The 22,208-nt window shown below is 37.7% G+C and overlaps 2 protein-coding genes across 11 annotated transcripts in view; one reads left to right on the top strand and one right to left on the bottom strand.

Moving 5' to 3' along the window:
- LOC131425442 (uncharacterized) overlaps positions 1–22,208 on the top strand; it is a 273,110-nt gene that overhangs the window by 175,371 nt on the left and 75,531 nt on the right. Inside the window, exon 1 of one of the 10 annotated variants that reach the window (XM_058587372.1) lies at positions 16,797–18,173. The exons of the other annotated variants lie outside the window; for them this stretch is intronic. Within the exon in view, the coding sequence (XP_058443355.1) occupies positions 17,894–18,173 (280 nt within the window). The 5' untranslated portion in view covers positions 16,797–17,893. Of the gene's footprint in view, positions 1–16,796; positions 18,174–22,208 lie in introns of those variants that run through there. 10 annotated transcript variants of the gene reach the window in all.
- On the bottom strand, positions 361–2,062 carry LOC131425445 (uncharacterized). Its single transcript, XM_058587387.1, has 2 exons — positions 849–2,062; positions 361–734 (listed from the first exon to the last, which is right to left on the bottom strand). Exons 1-2 carry the CDS (start codon positions 1,806–1,808, stop codon positions 372–374), a joined length of 1,323 nt encoding a protein of 440 aa, XP_058443370.1. The 5' UTR covers positions 1,809–2,062; the 3' UTR covers positions 361–371.

The raw sequence follows: 22,208 nt of genomic DNA, 5'->3' as shown, positions 1-22,208 counted from the left end.
TCTACGTGGTAGTAAGCGGATGTAATATCTAGTTTTGAAAATATGACCGCTCCCTTGAGCTTGCATAATAAAGTATCAACCAGTGGAAGTGGGTAGTGTTCCCGTTGTATCGCTCGATTGGGATACCGCATATCAATGCACAGACGGATATCATGAGCTCCCTTTGGGACTACCACCATAGGAGAAATCCAATCAGAGGGTCCAAAAACTGGTTCAATGATATCTGCATCCAACATTTCCTGAAGCTTTTGACTGACCTTATTCTCCAATGCCACAGGAATTCGGAGGTAAGCTAGCTTTCTTGGGGGGACAGTGTAATCAATTGACAATTTTACTTGGACATTTGGAAACTTTGGAAATTCAACTTTCTTCTATGTAATGGTTTGAACTTCTAGTCCTACTTTCAGTATCTTCAAGTCTTCCGCTGTTCTTTTGCTAAGCAAACATTTTTGCGCACCTTGTATCACAAACAATTCTGCATAATTTTTTGGTTTTGTTTCATTAATAGTAATCCAAGCTTCAAAGATGGCTATTACTCGTAACGGTTCCTCGGAAGCATACGCTATGAACTGACGGTCGCATTTAAATTTCTTTTTAAAAATCCTAGCATTGCTTGCAATTAACTTTTCCCATACCAGATTCGTAACCGTGTTGATAGTCGCTCCAGAGTCAATCAAGAATTTTACAGGAAGTTTATCTATAAAGCCCACGATGGTTCCATCGTTAGGATTAACCTGGTGAAATAAATTATGCAAAACGTTATAATCAACTTAGAATAGTTTATTTTATTTTTTTTTAACAAAGATGGTTCATTAAGTAACAAAAAATAAGAATAAAATTCATTCTACCTTCATCGGTGTAATCTCTTCATGACGACCAGAACATCTAGCTTCACGATTAAAATCAACTTCATTTCGCAGTGTATTAACTGCTTCTGTCTTCTTCCATGTAAAACGATTTTTCATTGACGCATATCGTTTATCTGAACATTTTCTTGCAAAGTGGCCTACAGCCCCACACTTGTTGCAAGTTGCATTTCGTGCAATGCAATCCTTCGATTCTTGCTGGTGTCTCCATGATCCACACCGGCTACATTCAGTGGAAGGTCTATTGCCGTATTCCTGCTTTCGTACACGATTAAAACGCTGATAAGAATGTCCGTCTTTTGGCATTGTCTTCTTCATCCAATCTTGCTTTACTAGTGATACTACATCAGACTCCGATCTAAAGGGTTGTGCTTTCTGTTTTTGATTCAGTAATATTTCGCGATTGATCGCATAATTAATTATCTCATCTAAACTCATGGTACCCTCGAGGCCTTTGTCTCGCACTCTCTCGTCGATGGCGCCAACAGTTATTTGCTGGAGTAATTCCTTTTCCACGCGATCAAGAAAGTCACAGCAGGCGGCCTGCGTACGTAATCTCAAAACAAACCGATTGAACGACTCTCCAGCAGCCTGCCGAATTGAATGAAATATTTCTAATTCCACTCGTTCATTACGTTTTCCCACAAAAAATGAATTGAGACGTTTGACAGCATTATCATATTCCGGAACTTCTTCAGGAGCAAACGGAATTTTCACGGGTCCTGGATAAATTTCACCAACCACAGGGGCGAGATTGTGATAGATTCTCTGAAGACCTCTGCCACCTCGGGCCAACATAAAAAGCAGTTTTTGATGCTGGGATTCTATGTTTTTCAATTCTACGACGATTTCGCAGGCTCGATGCCATTCCTCCCACTCGCGTCGTAAATTAGAGGAATCAACCGTATCATTAAAAAAATCCAATTGGAAATGAGTGTCCATCTACAAAGTAAGAATAAAAGATTGTAAAATTTTCAATAATGTAAATTCCCTTTTATCGATTACATTAACATTACACATTACAAAGAACTTTCGGAATGGAAATTAATATTGTGCATTAAAATTTAATAAATCATTGAATTGATCGTTATTTGAGTATGTGCGTTTGTTCCTTTAACTTACATTCACCTAGATGGACAAAAATCTCGAGTCATTGCCACTTACACATCGAAAACACAAAACTTCTGTCCTTGACATGTACCTCTATACACGTTTTAACAATTTGAAAGCAAATTTTGTTCCTTCTTCTTTTTTTTTTTTTTTTTGCTTCTGTACGCTTCGGTCATCAACCGGTCTCGTATCTTTAACTCGTCGCTTCAAACAATAATACTTATACCTTTTTTTTACAGTCGTCAACTGGTCTTGAATTTCTTTTTTTTTTTTTTTAATTCCTCACTTTTCACCTCTTTGCCCATGTTTCTGCAATGAATTTTGGGAAAATATCGAATCTACTCACCATAAAATCGGCTGCGCCAAATTGTAGAGTCCAACTTCGCGACACTTTCGGACCAAAAGTAGATTACTCGATCATTTACTTCGTAACCAGCAGTTTATTTAATTCCGTTCGATGCCGTGATTTCGTCACCCTTTTTAACTGATCGCGTTTGAAACGTTTCTTGCTATCTAACCGGAACTTACTTCCTCCCCTTTTGTTTGTGACATATCTAGAAGACCTTTTCATTAGGACGTATCTATACTCTACAATATCTATAGTAATGTTTTTCATAAGGACGTATCTATACTCTACACTGATGACCATAGATGAAAAGCAATACACATCTGAAATATCAATCTCCAACAAATCAAACCTGGTTTTTTCAAATCGTTGAACGCTCTAGAGTAGTGCCTCGTGCACAAATTTGATGTTTTAACTTAGGTTCAAACTTAAGCTCACGCACTTGTGTACAACTTCTGTGCGCGATGTTCAGGTTTGTAGCAAAACTGGGTACAAACCCATTAACAAATTCAAAATGAACTTGGGCACGTAAAATTGTATAAAAGTTTAATGCGGTGCATGTGGACTGCAAAATATCTATAGATTGAGAAGGCACTTTAAAAAATCCTAATTCCTAATTGATTTAAATTACAGAAATGTGATCACATATTATTATTCCAAAAAAACCGTAATAATTGAGACCACAGTATTACAATCTCGTTCCTTCTCGTAAGTACTTGAACCAGATAAATTTAATCGAAAATATTAAAACTATACTTCATAAATTTTCATTATTTCGCTATTGCAATGTAATGGGATTTGTTTACTTTTATTTGACCATTTGATGTTCGCCTGTTGAAATCTAGTTCCACATCGTTAGAATCCCAATCACGTGGTTGAAAGCAATGCGTAATGTCACAGCTGAGTCAAATCGTCTTCCAAAATAATCGGTTCGAGAGGTTCGATACGAGATATTTAATGTTTAATAATATAGTTGATGAACAGCCACCACCAAAATTCTTCCATTCTAATGATAACTCCATTAAATCAAGTGCTGGTTTTCCACGAGTTGGGGCTTCATCCGCTACATATATTTGATCCGTTTGGTATCTGGAGTTTCTCGGGTAGAAGTGATGTGCAAACCAATAACAAATTTTATTATTAAAACCAATGATGCAGTTTATTCAATAGTATTTTATTTAAATATACTACTGAATCAATTGTATTTTATAAAATTGGAACTACTAATCAATAATGAAACAAGATATAATAACTAACTTTTTAAGCTAAACAGTCATTGTGCTATTTCTTGATTCCTTAGATGCAATATCAAGAAAATATCAAGTATCGCTATGAATAGTACAGAAACATCAAAACAAGGTGCGGTGATAAAATTTGTTATTATTTTGATTTTAGATTGCTATTTTTATCTACCCGGGTTGTGGGCGCTAGTCAATGATAGCCGTGATCTCAAATCTACTTCTTTCATGTTTTCATCAGGTGGCTTCAACGTTTTGGGTAATTATTTTCTTGTAGTATTCCACTCTACTCTTGACAATACTTTTAACCAACTTCAAGAATTCACGGCGGTGAATAGCCAAAACAACGGTAAAAGAGGCAATCTCAAACATAGACTTTTGCCAGCTGTGTTTGACGGTACGCTGGATAAAATGTATACCACTTGTGGGATCAGAATCATTTCGCCGACACCCGTTTCACCGAAAGACATTTCGCTGAAAGGGTTATTTCGCCGAATGTCATTTCGCCGAGCACCATTTTGTCGAAAGCCTCGAAGGAAAATTCTTCATATCGTGATTGAAATCGATTTGAAATTAAGACAAATGAAACTCCCGTTTTGTTGAACTACAATCGTACTTCTGGAATAATCCAGAAAGCCTTGAATGGTTTTTTTTATTTTCTTTTATATTTTATTTTTATTTCACAATCTTCAGAACGGAATTCCGAAGAGAACTTGTTGACTTTTTTACAATATCTACCCCAATATCTACCCGGCAATTGTTGGTGATATTTCCGGATAACTAAGTGCAAATGACTCTCAACAGACTAACAACACAAATCGATGAAAGACAATCGAAGGTTTGATCATCTTCAATATATTGTGTTCGAGATTATAATCGTCACTTCTGCTACCACACATCAGTTGAGATCATTATGTAGATGTATGAAACTGTCGTGTACTCCGTACATAGCAAAAATAGACAAAAACAAAATCTCGAATCAGTGTCGACGCAAAGTAGAAGGGAAAAATCGACTCGTGATAGAAGTATGTATTTCTGTTGAATTAGGGGTAATTTATGTGGTAAAACAATTTCTCCATTCAGGAGTTAGCAATGGGTTCGAATCCCGTCTCTGCGGTAACATTTTCGCAGTTTTTATTGCATAATTTCATCTGATAGTTCTCCTAGAAAAAATACTGAAACCATCATTCGACTACCAAACTGGATTTTTATTATTTATCAAACGATTTCTGTTACGATGCATACTCGACCCTTTTTTCGACGCTTTAGCACGCTTAAACATGCATAATTTGATTTTCTATTCAGCAGTCATTTACCTATTAGTGCGTGCAGTTAACAATATCCTCGATAATCGAGGCTCCCGCCAGCTGTATAGTTCTGGCTGTACTAAGATTTTTGTGCGCAAAAGAATCTGTAATTCATCGAGAATTATACCTATTTTGTTGATGTACTTTAATATGTGAAAGATGCAAATCGATGAAACTGTTTCTCCGGTTAATCGAAAACTGCGGCTTGAGCATCGACTAACGATTAGTGCTCTGGTTGATAGATTTCCTCGTTTTGGATGCATTATAATCTACACATCGTTAAAACTGGTATAGCTCGCAGGCCCAATGTTCTATGCAGAGTCTGAAGATGCTTAAGAAAGCTGGTGTTCCGGTACGAAAAATGTTTGGAAACCATCAGTGTTTCTGTGAAAAACGGAAGTGATTTGAATCTGTAAATGTGCATTCAAATTACACGAAGTTTACGTTTAGTTCGTACAAAAGTTTATTTATGATTTGCTTCGTAGAAAAAAGTTTTGTGTTATGAATATGGGAAACCCCAATCATATGGTTGTACCCGAAACTGTTGTTAAAAGAAAATATTGTCTGGGGTCGTTTCAAAATCTTCAAGATGGTAACTTCCGGTTTATTGATATTCCTTAAAACCCCTTACAATATGGGTGTTTTGGAACGAATCTGATAATCTGAACGATGTTTGAGGTAGTTCTGATATCCAAGATGTCGACTTCGGGAATTTTTGTATTCTTTAAAAACTCTTACAATCTGGATATTTTCGGAACGTATTTGATGAGTAGATGCCAAAAAAGATACCTCATGTAATTCTGAAATCCAGGATGGCGACTTCGGGATTTTTTGTATTGTTTCAAAGCTCTTACAATCTGGATGTTTTCGGAACGGGTTTGATAAGTAGATGCCAGAAAACAATGTTGGAGATGGTTCTGAAATCCGAAATGGCGACTTCCGGTTTAATGATGTTTCTCAATAAGCCTTACAATATGGCCATTTTGGAAACTGGTTCGAAAAGAAAATACCGGAAAACGATGTTTGAGGTGGTTCTAGAATGATGGTGACTTCCGGATTTTTGATAATTTTTGAAACCCCCCTACAATATGAGTTTTTTAGGATAAAATTTCAAGACTAGATGTCGGAAAAGAAAGTTTGAGGCGTTCCGAATTTCATGATCGTGAGTTCTGGTTAATTGAAATTTCCTGCATTTACTCATTTAAGGAATATCAATAAACCGGAAGTCGCCATCTTGGATGTCAGAACCACTTCAAACGTTTTCCAGCATCTACTCATAAAATTCGTTCCATACTTGAACTTTTTAAGGAATTTCAACAAACCGGAAGTCTCCATTTTGGATTTGATTCGTAAAAAGAATTACATAAATCGAATACTTCGACAAAAAAGGCTTCGTAAAGGGAGGTTAAGGTGTATTAACCACCAAGAAAGAAAACCTGCGGGCCATCTGCAAGGAGGCTGGATCCTCTTGGGATGACTGCCGAGGCCACAACGGAACAGGAAAACAATACAAACATAAAACACACAAAAGTCTGTAAGCCAAAACGGTCAAATTTTATAACTTCTACACGGTGAACGACCAAAATGGTTAAGGCCGGGGTAAAATAAATTATATAAAAAAGGTGTATTAACCATTGAATTCTTCACATTTCACTCAATCGTCAGAAAAATTTTGGATACAGCAAAAAAAAATGTTTTTCTTCGAGGCGAATATCATTTTTCTACGTCTTCAAAATTGACGAAGCGATACTCTGAAAGTGGGTATTCCATCGATGCAAATCGTGGAAGTTGGACGGGACGACGAGTGGAGAGTAAGGTGGGAGCGATAATAGATTCCGAATAAATTATTTCAATGTGTTCTTCACCAATTTAGCGGTATAAGAATGCGAGTTGTTGTGTTGCAAGATTGTTACCTTACTAGCGAAAAATATCCCTGGTAGAACATTGCAATTGAAACAATACGTGACAGATGTACCGAACAGTTTTTCGTTGAAACTCGAACATACGATAACTGACTGGAAAGTTCAGCGCCCTAAACATTGCATTGCAAACCACAAACCACAGGTGCACTACCACCTTTAGCAAATCATCAAATCCACCTAATGTAAGTCGAACTTGGAAACGCATCCGGTGATGATTTCGTTACGGTGATCGTGGAAGTAGGGTAATAGAGATATTTTGGTCACTCTGATATCTGGCGTACATATTTCGGGATGAAATCAAAATGATTTTTAAGATTATTCTTTTCTTTAACATTTTGATTTTAACCAAAAATATTAGCATTGAAGTGGCCAAAATACCCCCGTTCCCTACTGATAGCGGTGCCTTTTGTTCATAAGATTTGGTCACCTCTATATTGATTTATTGTTCACAGCACTATCTTATTCTTTGCTAGTGTCGTTTTGATCATAAGCAATCTGAATCTCAACCGAAATTTATTGATTTGTGGTACTAATTGTTATTAAACGTTATTTATAGAATATCAGAAAGGAATTACGATACAAAAACTGTTTGGGTGTTAGGTAATCGTTTAAATACATATACAATAGTTCTGCAGTTCGGCGATTTTTAACGGAATCGAGAATTGCTCACCTTAAAACTAGGTAACCAATTTGATTTCCTCAATAGCGATAGTAGTACAACTAACCGTTTTCTAACCTGATCTAATTGAGACTTGCAGTGCACAAAAGTGGAAGATCGAAGCGATACGAAGAAGCCAACTAACCGAGCTTCAAGAACTCGTCCGACTATCGCGAAATGTGCCATCCGGCGTGACGAATTCCGTCTGATAAAGCGAAACGAACTACACAAACTGCGCAAAAGTTGAGTCACCTTCGCACTACAGAAGAATACGATCAAAAAGGAGATATAGGGAACGAAAGCATGCAGAAATGGCTTTTCAAATATCTGATGTAAATACACGGATCAAATTTAGCAAAAAAAAACAGTTCTCCACCTGAACCGTCTGACAGGCAGGTGGTCCTTGGATGAAGCGAAAATGTGTTCTGCAATTTTCCAACTAATTCTTTACCACTGTTAGTCACCCAGTGCGGATAGAATCGGAGAGCTCGGTGGATTGTGGTGACCACCTGAAAACATATCACATCAACATTCGCGCGTTCATTCCATGTTGTTTTTTTGCTGTTAAAGTGAGACTTGATGTAAAATCTGAATAAAGTTGTCCGATCATGAGAATTTACATGCGTTTCGAATGGTGTGCAAAATGCAGTTGGTTTCGAAGGGATTTAGTTCGAATCTAGGATAAATGGCAAGTAATGTGTTCCGTGTTTGTTTTCGTGTATCGATCAACTTATCCGGATTTGCTCGTTTCCGTTGATGTCCAATCTGTGAAATCGAATGGAACGAACAATCAAATGCAGTGTTTTAGCAACCGATATTTCATTAATAAAACAACCATACCAAAAAGAAACCGAGCCACAAAACCTAACCGAACCGTTTCTTGCTCTCCGAGGACGATTCGTCGTTTATTTGTTCGATTCGAATTTCATGCATCAAGCCGAATGTTTTTGATTGGCATAGACAAGTTCTGCCGTTGAGCTAACAGTATTGAATTGAACTAAACAGAGACCGTGACACACAACGGTGCCAATGGCAGTGACAGTTAGAGTGGATTGGACTGGCCTTCACTGCACCACAGGCGCAGGTGTGTGCTTGTTTCACGTGATTTTTGTGATACTGGTAGCTGTTGCAAAGTTTATAACACCATTGTACCGTTAGATTAATTACTGTTAATCTTGATTGTCTTCGATTAGAGGTAACCTATTTCACAGATTGTTACCATAAATCTTCACATTTATGTTAACTATATAACATTCTCAATTTGAAAGTGTCTAACGTAGACAAGATTCTGTTCTTCGCAATGATCTTCCGGGACGTTAAAATGAATTCTTTCCAATAGAAAAAAGTCTGAAGCGCAAATCGGACAAAACACTCTCTCCACCCTTTCGTACATTGTGATACTGAGCCCAAATTGTAACTCCGTATTCCAGAATACTGCGTACACACTTAGAAAATTTCGCAGAAATTTTTTAAAATTTCGCGGTAATTTTTTACCGAATTTTCAACAGCTGAACGTTCGGTAATCAAATTGATTACCGATCGCTCGGGAATTGCTGAACTGTCAAAAAACTACCGTAAACTGTAAACCAAATGGATCTAACTGACTGTTCGATAATTTGTTGTTTGTTTGTTTTCCTTTGGTTAAAATTTTTTTATTTTCGGATTTCAAAAAACAATACATATTCACAAAAACGAATGAAGAAAATTCCAACCTGTTGTGGCTATGGTTTTATTCCACGGGAAAAAGGGTCAAATGTTCCGGCTGACCGGAATTATTAGCACTTTCCAAAACACTGCACAATCCGCGAGTCCACCAGAAATTACCCTCGAACGATTTGTGTAGGCAGCAAGATGACAAGTGATACAAAATTATTTTCTGCCCATAAGTAAACAAAAAGTTTTTAATGGTTCTAACGCTCCAAAAACTTTAGCACCTATACCTCAGTCCATTCGATAAACTCTTTTTTTTCATTTGGGTAATAAAAAGACACTTACTGAACATTTTATCAACTGTTTGACAGTTAGTTTTCACGACAATCAGTATTTGCAGAAGTTCGGTTATTGGAAGATTATTTTACCATACGGACGGTAGGGTTTTACCGTACTCGGCGACTATTCAGATTTACAGTATGAATTGTATATCTATTTACAGAATTCTGTAATGAAAACTTTCGTAAAACTGATCGTCCGGTAAAAATTTGCATAATTTTTGTAAAACGACGTTCATGTACCGAAATATCGGTAATTTCTATTGATTACCGAAAGATTTCGTCAAAAAAATTACCGAACAATGGAATTGAATCTAAGTGTGTGCTAGTGCGATGTAAACTGGACGATGACTGATCGGTAAAGCGGAGCTTGCGATCGAGAATGTTGCCTAAGTCGGAGGCGAAGGAGGCAAAATTCGCTCAACTAGAGCCATCATCTTTGAGTATTCAAACATAACATTTACAACACAAACATTACATTTCTTAACGTTCACTGTCATTCCGTTTCTGTAACACCAATCTAAGACTGGATCAATGGCTCGAATGATGGTAAATTACGACAATTCACTGTTTACGAATAACACGAAAAGAAGTGACGCGAGGTGGCTTCCTTGGGTGCTTTGTTTAACAAGTTCCTTTTGCTTATATTTCGAAACTTTCAATTTATGAATGTTTCACGAGAAAAATAATTTCAATATCACTTGAAATTTGTTTGCATTAACCCGCACGGCCTCGAAATCGAAAGTTCAATCACAAAGAATGATTTATGATGCTGTTTCAAGAATATTACAACCTGGGGTGACGAAAACCCCACTCTTCCAGCTTCATTATTTGTCTTATGTACTAAAACCATAAGTTAGAGTGAGATCTGCTCTCTCGGTTCGATCCATTGACTGACTCTAAGGGTAGAATGAAAATAGATGCATTCGGTTTGAATTTTTGCAATGCTATAACAGCAGTACATATTGCATAATTGTCGAACTAACTATTTTTTAGGGTTTTGCTTCCTAGAATCGAAGCGATGATATTACATTCGATATTTTGTCTTTTTCATATAGAAAGGCTAGGCAATCACTATAAAAACCGACTTTTGAACTTAATGTCATATACCATTCAACTCAGTTCGTCGAGTACGCAAAATTTCTTAGTGTGCCTGTGTGTATGTAACAAAAAGTGAACTTAGAGATAGCAGGACCGATTTTCAAAACTTAGATTCAAATGAAAGATCTCTTTGTCCCATAGGCTGTTATGGAATTTTACCCGGATCGGTCCGTAAAATGTAAAATGTACAAAAAAATGTAGAAAAAGTGCGCTCGATTTTCTCAGAGAACATCCATCAGATTTTCTTCAACTTAGATTCAAAAGAAAGTCTCATTAGTTTCTACTGAATTTTATCTAGATTTTATCTCCGGTTCCGGAGCTACGAGGTAAAATGTGCAAAATGAAATGAAGAACATACAGTCGATTTTCTCAGAGACCGCTCATCCAAGTTTCACTAGCTTAGGTTTACATGAGAGACCTTACAACCCCATATAACCCTACCAAATTTCATCCGAATACGATTGCTTGTTCCAGAATTACAGGCAGATAAGCATTAAAAAAATCATTTTCAAGAGTGTGTTTTTATATATGGCACGAAAAAATCAAACCAAATACATTCAAAAAGCCGTATAATTCTTCAATCAGGTAGGTATGATTAGTTGATGACTAAATACGTTGATTTTGGGCATAACAGATCATCATTCCTGATTCCGGCAGTACCGGGAAAGTTCTCGTGTAGTCCAAACCGGAAATCACTCCAATTGCTCAGAAACGGCCAGGCCGTCCTTTGCAAATTCTGTTCCGAAAAAACAGGATAGTGTGTATCCAATTGCAACCTATTGTCTGAAGCGATAATGCAAAAAACGAAAAATTTCTTCTGAATTTGGTTCAAAATTGTTTTAATTTATAGGTTATGCTAGTTGCTGGTCAAAAAAACCGATTTCAGCTATACCGGTTTCCAGCTCTCGGTTCCAGAAGTACAGGATGTAGTGGATGAAAACTCAAAACCGTAACTCTCTTCATCTTCTCAGAAACAGTTGATTTGATTTTCTCAAAATTAGATTCAAATAAAAGGGTCAAATGGCAGAAAACGAAGAATTTCTACTAACTTGAATTAGAACTGTTTAAAATTGAAAAGATTATGCTAATGTATGCCCAAATAAAAAAAAATGGAAAATGGAATATGTTTCTTAAAGCTAGTCAGTAAATTCATCTAGCATGAAGACCTTCATGCGCCGATCGAATTTTTATTCTATTAAATATCTTGTTTTATCCATTTGATTGAGGTTAAATTTTAGTCTGATCCAACTACCAGCTTCGAAAGTATAGGGTGGTTAAAGTTTAAAATGACTTAAAATTAAAATTATTTGAACCTGCAGGCCTGATTGTTTGATGGTCGTAAAAACTTACTGCTACTGTGACGGTCTCCAGGTTCCTGTTCTGGAAACAGTTAGTCAAAATCTCTAATATGAAACTTGCATCGATTATTCATGAAGTGTTGATGATAATGACACCATCACATCACTAGGTGGATAAAAATAGGCTTTTGAATGCACAAAATCACTTTTGGAATCTCGAAAATCACAATTTCACCGCAGAGAGCATGGAATGAGTCTTTTAGGTTCGACTGCTAATGAAAACATGAGATGAAACGGAAATTATACAAGTTTCGTATAGATCGATGTCGGATAATGACAGATAGGCGTAATGTGTAGAAATATCCCATGTTGCGAAATTTCATACTTTCCCTACTACTCTCTCTCGACTGTAGGGGTAGTCAGCTAAATCTTGTCAAATCTTAAGCTAAATCTTGTCAAAACTTTATCTAAATCTTGTCAAATTTAAGTTTTTTTCAACGATTCTTAGTGTCAGTAGCTTACGTACGCTAAGAATCGGCTACGAAGTCTGTTGAAACAGAAGACATACATTTTTCTTTACGAGTGTGGTATTAAGACTTAGCATTTGTGAGTTTTTTTTTTCATCTAAATGATTATTATTCTGTTGTGGACATCTTCTCGAGTCATCACGTCATGAAACTATTTCTCAGGATGGTCAGGGTCATTTCATCGAGTGCCATATCGTTGAAACGATTATTTGGCCGAAATAAATTCCGCCGTATCGTTCAATTGTCTTAACCATAGCAACTAAACTGTCCGATCATATTAAAAGCAAAGAAACTTAGCTTTAAGCATACCGAGTGAACGGGGTCGGCTGCCAGCTCAGCTGGCGTCGCCTCACCGGCTTTGTGCTACCAAGCCTTCTTGGTTTCTGTTATGTGACTGCGCCGCATCAATTATCTAGACATGAAAAAAAGCAAATAATTTTTTTCTATGAATTGCCAGATTTTGTGGTGTGATGTATTCGAAGTTACCATTTCGTTGAAATGACCCATTCGGCGAAACGACCTTTCCGGAGAAATGACCCTTTCGGCAAAGCGACTTTCAGCGAAATTTTCCATAACTTCATACGACTTTCAGCAAAATGGCATTCGACGGAACGACTTTCGGCGAAAAGATCCGCTCTCCATTGGAAGCTGCCCTTTCGGAGAATAGTTTTCCGCTCTCAAAAACACTGCACACGGTAAATTAAAGCAACGATCTCTAAATTTTTGTTGGTCAACGCGGCTTTCCAGAACATTCCGTATTGTTGGCTTCACCTGAAATAACTTTTTTTAACCTTGATGAATTATCACGAAAGTACTACCACTGAAAGAGGAGTACTTCTTAAACAAATTGTTATGTGAGTCCTGCGCCTTATATTCTGAATCATCTACCCGTGGAATTGAGATTTAAATAAAATAATCATAATTAATAAATAAATAATTCGATACATTTTCTGGTGACCATCCGCAAATTTCTGGTGCCGAAACGTTCAGAATGTTGCAAAAGGCCTTCGGTGATAATTGTATGTCTCTAGCAAATGTTTTTGATTGGAACAGGTGGGTCAAAGAGGGTCGAGAACACGTGAATAAAATCAAGGAAATGGTGCTTGAGAATAGTCGATTAATAGTCAGAGACCTTACCATCTTCGTGATTATTTCGCCAAAAATTCAAACAATATCGTTTCACACATACCGTATTCGTGTGATTTCTGACTATTAAGCATACTCAAAATACTGTTCCGGGGGTACCATTTTCAGTCAATTGAATACATCAAACGTGAATCGCTACGCGCATTGAACGCTATTCCGGAAATTGACTTTAACATACATATATACAAAAGATAAGGAGGTTTTATGCCTGCTGAAGAGAGAGATTGCTGTATTTCATCTCTATTGAATTTTTCTCTGCTCCCCAAATAAATGAACAGAAATAAATAAATAAATAAATAAATAAATAAACAACTGTTTCGAGAATTGGAAAAAACGTAGGCACAAATGTATTGGGGCCGGGGAGGGATTACTTTGAGGGAGCGAAATAGATTTGGAAGAATAAATTAAGAATTTTCAAATTATGAGCAAAGTCTTACTATTTTTTGCCCACAGTAGTATATCGACAAGTTAAATCATTAGGAGAACAGCAAATGAACAACTAGCGGGTAGCTTTCTCAATTTATATAAGCTATGGATACGTCTTCCTTTATAATACCGTACTAAACTACTTAGAACATTCATTTGAAACAAAATCAAGATTATAATTTAGGAAATTAGAAAATTTTCATACAGTATCTTATCGGAACATTTTCAATAAAAGTATTGCTGACATATCGTTATATGAATAATTGATGATAAAGATCGCGTATGAATTGAGCTCACCATCAGCTGATGACGCCTATCACTTGAAACTTGTGATATTAATGATTTTGAAGTGACATTTTGTGTCAAAATGTGTACGCTTTTTACTAATGTTTTTTTAAAGTTCTGAATTTTTGGAAATATTTGATTTTTGTACATTGTAATGATGGTCTGGTAAGTGCTTCCAAATGTTGATTTCATGCTGAATCCAGTGATTATTGAGTGCTTTAGAAAATGAATTGTGTGTATGGGGCTCAACCAGACAAAAAATGTGGGGCTCAACCGGACACTTCAAAAGTTTAGCGAATTCTATAAACATATCTAAATATTAATTAATTTGTTATCGTTCTACGTATCACTTATTGAAATTACATTCACTATAAATTTAAGTAAAACGTTTATTATATTCAGCGAAACAACCAAATAGTCTTCAATAAAGACTCTAAAGTCAATTTTAACAACAATTATTTGGTACTGCAAGACGTAAAGTTTTGAGACAATGGCCCTTATTCCCGATCTCACTTCACTCACATTTCACTTCATTTGGTTTTACGAATTACCAGTATCAAAGTAATCACTTTAGTGAAAAAAATCATTTTGACAACAAAATTTGGTGATGTGATGTTCATAATAACAACAAGCTCATCTAAGTCATTACTTTTTTTTTTCTCTAAAACGACTTTAGTGTTCGTTCTTCATTTTTGTGTGAAACTTTATAGTCCGGCTCAGCCCCATAGGGAGTACAGTTCAGCTCCACGGTTCCTAAATATGGGATTTTGGGTTGGTCATCGTAATTTGGTACTAAAGCTAATGCATGTTTTTCTAAATCAGAAATTGGGAATGGTAGCTGAAGGTTGATGTTACACAATGGTATAGATGAAGTGGGTAAACAATTAGGTCTAAAGGTTGTTTTTTTTTTTATTATTTTCAATTACCAAGAAGAGTCCGGTTTAATCCAGCTCAGCTTCTGAAATTTTTAATTTGAGGTTGGTCAATTCATCGCGACTTTTTACGGAAACCAATGCATATTTTGCTAAACCATAAGTTGTAACTGAAGGTTGAATTTACACAACGGTATAACACATGGATCAATAAGTCCCGAGACTAACAATGGAAACAACATTCTTTTGCAAATTTTGTTTTATTCATCAACATAATCACCGTTTAGGGTGATATAAAACGTTTTTCCAATTTTTCAATATTATAAAAAAAAAATATCTTTCGCTTCAAAATAAGCTTCAGTTTCAGCGATGACCTCCTCATTTGAGCCGAATCTTTTTCCCTGAAGCATTTGTTTAAGATCAGCAAAGAGCCAGTAGTCACTGGGGGCTCAATCTGGCGAGTATGGGGGGTGGGGAAGCAGAGCAGATCAAAGCCCAATTCGTTCAATTTCGCCATTGTTTTCATCGCCATTGTTTTCATCGACATTTTCTTGATGAAAAAGCAATCGCGGCACCCACTTGGAAAAAACCTTTTTCATGCTCAATTTTTCATGAAGTAAATACACTTCCATATGAAATCTGTGTCATCTCAGCAATCTCACGGAGCTTCACTTTACGATCTTTCATTATAATTTTTGTCACTTCACTCACATTTTCAGGTGTAACGGCTTCCACAGGTCTACCCGAGCGTTCCGCGTCATTTGTGTCGGTACGACCACGTTTAAACTCGGCGAACCACCGACAAATCGTTGCTTTTGATGGACAAGAGTCCAGATAACATTTTTCAATCCATTGTTTCGCTTGCACGGTGTTTTTACTCATTAAAAACAATGTTTTATCAAAACACGAAACTCGGTTTTTTTCATTTTTTAAACAAACTACAAAACGACTTTACTCCAACCTCGATAACTCAGCTGTTTCTGGTCGGACGGATTCAAAATTTTGACCCGTTTCAAGCAAAGGTTAGTACTCTAGAAAGACGTGGTTACTGGTTTACTACGAGCGCCATCTCTGCTTTAGTCTCGGGACTTATTGATCCATGTGTTAGATAACTTGGGTAGAAACCTAGTAACCTTTTTCAATGGTATGCAAAAGGTAACAATTTACCGAAACTCTTACAAGAGTTCAAGAAAGAAGACTCGTTCCGGTTTTTTTCAACTTTAATTCTATTTCACAATGTTTCCTCTGCCGGATAGTAGTACTATCGTAGGCCTAGACACAACCGCATTCCTTGGTACCTAAAACTCCCACCCGAAAAGAGGCCAATACCTCGACTGCACATTCCCAGCATAAAAGCACAAGCTGCCAAAGCGTCAAGCGCAACATGGAAAACTGCAATTTTCAGAAGTCTTTCTCCATGCCAAACACAACCGACAATTTCTGTCACCTACGTCTCTCTCTTCTACATTACCGCCCATCCTATACTCACTTTGAGGGCCACTTCAGAAATTCTTCGACTACATGCATTCAGCTCCGAACGAACACCCACCGCTCTCATCACCAACTCACGCACGAGCGAATGAAATCCACCACCGACAGGTTGCAGTGCGAATTCACCACCTTTCTCAGCCACTCACTCAGTCTCGACAACCCGAAACAGCAGTGGCAGCTGCAGCAACAGAACGGACACCGTTCGAGCGATCCGCTGTTTCCAGTCGTCCAGTGGCGGTCGCTGGAGTAAGGTGTTTTGTTGAAGTTTCTCTCAAGTGTAACTCGCTTGTAACAATTTGCTCGGTAGGGTAGTTAATTGCAGTCAATTAAAAACCTTGGCCGGATTCTGTTTCGCGTGCCGCTGATCACCAGATGAAGGATCGTCAATCGTACTAGATTCTTTATGACTAGGTCACAGCCTGGGCTAGGCGTGGGAGTGAATGTGCGTGTTTCAGTGAGATTCGGTACATTGGCGTGTAAGTGTTGTTCAAGTGAAAACTGGCGTTTCACGTGATTACAATAATTACAATCCCGTCGTCGATAGAAGACGAGCAGTGAAAGAAAATGCGATCGGCAGAAAAGCAAAGTGGAAGAAGTGATCGCGCGTTCAGTTCGCTTCGAATCACCACATTCGAGAAGTGAAGTATGAACGACCTCGAAATCGAAATTTAGTGCTAGCCGCTTTGCTACCGCTCCGGTAGATTACGCCACGGTCGCGGCAGCCCAAACGGATGAAGTAGCCAATCAGTACGATCGGTGATCATGTTTTCGTTAGGCCTCAACGATCGCGGCTGTTTTGAAAGTTTTTCCTTTCCTCCGATCCCTTCGGTCTAGTGGGCGAGGAAAAGCCGCCCGCCAGTGAAATTGTGAAAAACGAATATTCGCGCTTTGGTAAACCGCTTTTCCCTGGATGTGTACAATCGGAACTGCGATTGTCGCTCGCGTGTGTGCATGTTTGAACCGTATCGGATGCTGATAGTGATTTTAATTTTTTGATCGATTCGGAGCAACACGCAATGCGACCCTGAGACGTCAACGGATCTCAAAAACCGCACGTGGAGAAACTCGCAACTGAAAAAACTAATCGAATTCCCCGTCTAAGCCCGCTTAAGTTGAACGAAAATCACTTTCCAAACTATCGTGATCTAGTGAAACTGAAAACAATTCGTAATTAATTTTCTATGCGCGCGCACACACACACTCCCTCCTAGTCCCAATACCCCCCCTCCGTAAACGAGAGCGAAACCTGTTGGCCATGACAGAAAGCACGTGTCGGTGCTAGCCGAACCTGGTGAATTTTGTTCTGTTTCCGATGAAGATGAATGGTGTCAACGGTGCCACTGGACCTCCCAGTCTGGTCAGCATTCCGGCATCACTGCCAACAGTCCCAAATGGACAGACCGCAGGATCGCCTCCTCAGTCTCCACTGCAGTCGCAATTACCAACGCACAGCAATGGCACCGGTCTCTGGGATATCACCGGAAATGGTGGAAGCGGTAGCGGTGCCCCTTCGCTGTCGTCCCTGTCCCGGCTCAACAGTATGGAATGCTGGGATTATACCATCGAACTGGAGTGCCTACGCGGACCGGAAGGTAAGCAAGCACACAAGCTGACTGCAGTGGCGCCCACGGTGGTGTCGAGATGATAAAGGGGGAAGGAGAGAGCGGGCACCATAAGAACAGGTTCTGTATTTATGCTTTGTTGAGATGAAAGACAGAATCCACAGCAAGTTGTTTTTGTTGAATTTTCCTTTTCTGGTTTTTAGCTTTCATTCCTTTTTATTTTCGTTTGTGGTTTGCTGGTGTAACTGCCGCCGGACGGTTTCATGACCGCGGTTAAGGTTTCCTGTGTAGAACATCTTGGTTGGTTCTGTTTTTTTCCTGCGACAAAGGTCAACTAAGGTCAGATTGATTGTTGAGTAGATAGTAATGGCTTGAAAACTGGATCTCAATTAAAAAAAAGAAGTGTTTGCCTTTTTATTCGTCAAATCGGAAAACTCTCTTCTAAAGTGTTTTTTTTTTAGATAATCGAGCAATCTTTAAAGGTCCTAATCATGGCAGTATTATATAAATCTAATACCAAATCGAAAGTAACTATTTCCGTAGCTCCCTCGGTCTAATTGTTATGCTCTCGATAATTTTACCATAAATTTGTTCGCACTTCGCACTTATCGGCAATCATCAGTTCTCGATGTGTTTCACATCCCTCCCGTTTTCCCAGGTTTTAGGTGTAAATTTCTACCAACACATGTAACCATTATCGCCAGTTCGATCTGGGTACTGCGAATGAAGAATGAAATGAAAAAAAAAACACGTTTGAACAAACAACAACCCATTCATGAACCCCTCGGACCGCTATGTAATCATCGTGAATCAATGCAATTCCAGATGTGGTACCGGAATGGGTTGGCTGGTCTGGCCTGTGATAAAGTTCTTGCGTACTTGCGGTTCTAGCGGTATCGCCTCGTCATCGTGAATCTGTTCCCTTCCAGTACACTTCTCGGATTCTGATTCAGCGTTTTGCGTTTTGTACTGCGGTTCACTTTGGATCGAATCACAAAAAAGTTAATGAACGGAACTAGTGTCTGGGGGATTGTGTTTAATCAAGAGTTTTTTAACTTATCTTTTTTTTTGCCTTCTCGCAATGGGGATCCCGAAGCAAAGTGATAAAGCGATAAATTGAATATGTGAGAAACTCGTGTCATTCAGTTTAGTTGTGCAATTTTCGGATGTAATAACTAATTTCATTATTACTAGCTAATTGAGCAAGATTTGTGTGCACATTTATGAATATTTACAGAATTCACGTTTCAACAAATCAAGATACTTGAACTTAGCCGGGTTGGCAGTTCTATGCATAGGGCGCAGGTTTTACAAGCCAGTTGTCGTACGTTCGAGCCCTGACCTGAAAGAATTCTTAGTGTCAATAGGATCGTAGCACCAGCCATGCGATGGTTCTGTACGCTATGAATCGGCCGCGACTTCTGTTGAAACAGGAAGGCCAAATTCCAGCAAAGGAATTGAATGCCAAAACCTTCATGTAGAGATACTTAAATAATTTAAACCTTAACTAAAACTAGAACTCGGAATCCGTATAAAGTAAGACAATTTTCAACATTAAGTTACAAACGACACAAAAAATTATGAAATTTATAGATGACGCAAATCCATATATGACATAAATTATAACCGTGTAATGTATCAAAAGCTTGTATTTCACAATAATGATTTGAATCTGTGGTAAACTGGATTAGTCTTTCACTTAAGCACGTAGAATTACATGTTTTTTTTTATTTCGAATGAAGTGAAACCTTACCTGGTTTCCACCCTAACTGTTGTCAAACCGTCTGTTTTAATCCACTAATTTTAATTTTAGTTGCAAACCCAACTCTGATCCGTGAAAATTTTTTGTTGGATGAAGCTATCCTGGCTCAGTTCTAGATTTACCTAGCGAATACAGAATATGTTGGTACCCCAACTAATAAGAAAATATTGAGTCTAGTAAACCATAATAACGAAATCCGTTCGGGTTGGCTCAATCTGAAAAAAATGTTTTATCTAGATCGTATTTATTTTTGATTCAAATGTATTCAGTCTTGAAATATTTGCCTATTTTGAACGCTTTTTCGAAAATTTTTATTAGGAGAACTTAGTCGAAAATAAGAATAAGTTTAACATTTTTTTAAGGTTGGTGCTTTTATTTTAATCGTAAATAGTTAACCCCTTTAAAATGTAGTACCGAAATATGGACAAGATTCCATATGTATGAGGATATGTATGTATATAGCTTGAAAAATTTTTGATTATAAAACCGTTTGTTGACTAGTATTCATTTCATAATTGACTTGAATATTTGAATAAATCAGTTTTCATAATATATGGTAGACCGGGGCTAAAAATCGAAAAAAAAACAAATATTATAACTAGGTTTTTACCAAAGTTAGTTATACCGTTGTGGAGCTGTAGTGTGATTTGGAAAAATATGAATTAGTCTTCGTACCACAAAGCGAACCGGGGCTCAACCGAAATATAAAGTTTCACACAAAATTTAAGAACGAATACAGAGTCTTTATTTATGGGTTTTCAATGCTTCGCTACATTTAAAGAACGTTTTGCTTTAAATTTTAGTAAATATAATTATAAAAAGTAATATACAATTAAATAGAAATATAGAAATTAACCTTACAGTGTGTTTCAAAATTCCGTTTAAAATTTCAATTCAAAAATTTTGTGTTCGAATAAGCCCCATTCTTTCATTTGGATTAGCTCCGCTCAGGCATTTCATTTTCGAGACACAGTAATAATTTCATTTTCCACGTTATTAGCAGCTGCAACACGCCTTTTTATCTCGCAGCTAACATCATTATCGCATGTCACTAGTGTTCCAAGATATACTCGTCAACAACCTCGTATTGTACCCAATCTATCTCCAACTCGGATCCTTCACCGTTTGGGCTGCCTTGTTCTCTACCAGCCATCATATACTTAGTCTTGGTAGGGTTTATCGTCAACTCTATTTTCGCAATTTCTTTCTTTAAGGGTGCAAGAGTCTCTTCCACAGCTCTACGACCCACACCAATAATATCAATGTCGTCCGCAAACCAAGCACCTTCGAGCGCCATATTGAACAACAAATTTAAGAGCGCGTCGCCCTGATTCAATTATCTAACGTCACGAAAGCCTCGGATGTCGTACTAGCTATCTTGACGCTTGATTTCGATCCATCGAGCGTCGTACGAATCAGTCTAATTAGCTTTGTCGGAAAGCCATGTTCTAACATGATCTGCCACAATTCATAACGTTTCACTGAGTCGTTCGATGCTTTGAAATCTACAAACAAATGATGAGTCCGCAAGTTGTACTTCCGAAACTTATCGAGAATTTGTCGCAAGGTGAACATCTGGTCCGTCGTTGAACACCCCTTCGAACTCTAGAAAGTACTTTGTAGGCGATATTGAAGAGTGTTATGCCTCGATAGTTGTTACGATGCACAGAAATCAAATGTATCCAAAAAATCAGAAAGGTAAAAGAAAAAAAAGAAAGAATCCATAAGAAGTAAAGTTAGTGAAACGTTGAGGTCTTTGATTTAGGTCCCAATACGATCATTAGATTACTAGATGGTGAATCATTCGAACTATGTGCTTGCAAAACTTCCAGACTATTGAAACAAAAATATATTCGTTTACCATAGATTCTCTGCTGAAGAGGGTTCGCCTCACAGAGTTACGTAGGTTTCTACCTGAAACACAGTACAGTATCCACCTAGTGAATGAAATTGTTCGTCTCATTTACCGACCGTAGACACCAGCAACCAACTATTTCAACAATAGAGAAACAGTCGTATAATAAACTAATAGCTACAAAGGATACAAAATTCCGTTCACGAAGAGGATATCTGAGGTTATATCACGAACGGTGTGTAAATACTGAAATGGGTTACCTTTTGACCACAATCGGCATAGACATACATCCAAGTAGAGATTTCCATGAATGTGAAAAATTTGACGGTTGTTTGTCAAAGTGATCACTACGTATCAATCCGCCCTAAGAGGTGACTTTAGCTGCCCAGCTCTCACTTGTAGGCTCTTGCGTTCGAGCTAGCAATGGTAATTCATTCGTGCAAAATTT

Source organism: Malaya genurostris, chromosome 1, assembly GCF_030247185.1.
Source record: "Malaya genurostris strain Urasoe2022 chromosome 1, Malgen_1.1, whole genome shotgun sequence".
In the NCBI taxonomy this organism is placed as follows: Eukaryota; Metazoa; Arthropoda; class Insecta; order Diptera; family Culicidae; genus Malaya; species Malaya genurostris.
The sequence above is the reverse complement of the archived record's forward strand: the minus strand, read 5'-3'. Positions and strand labels throughout refer to the sequence as shown.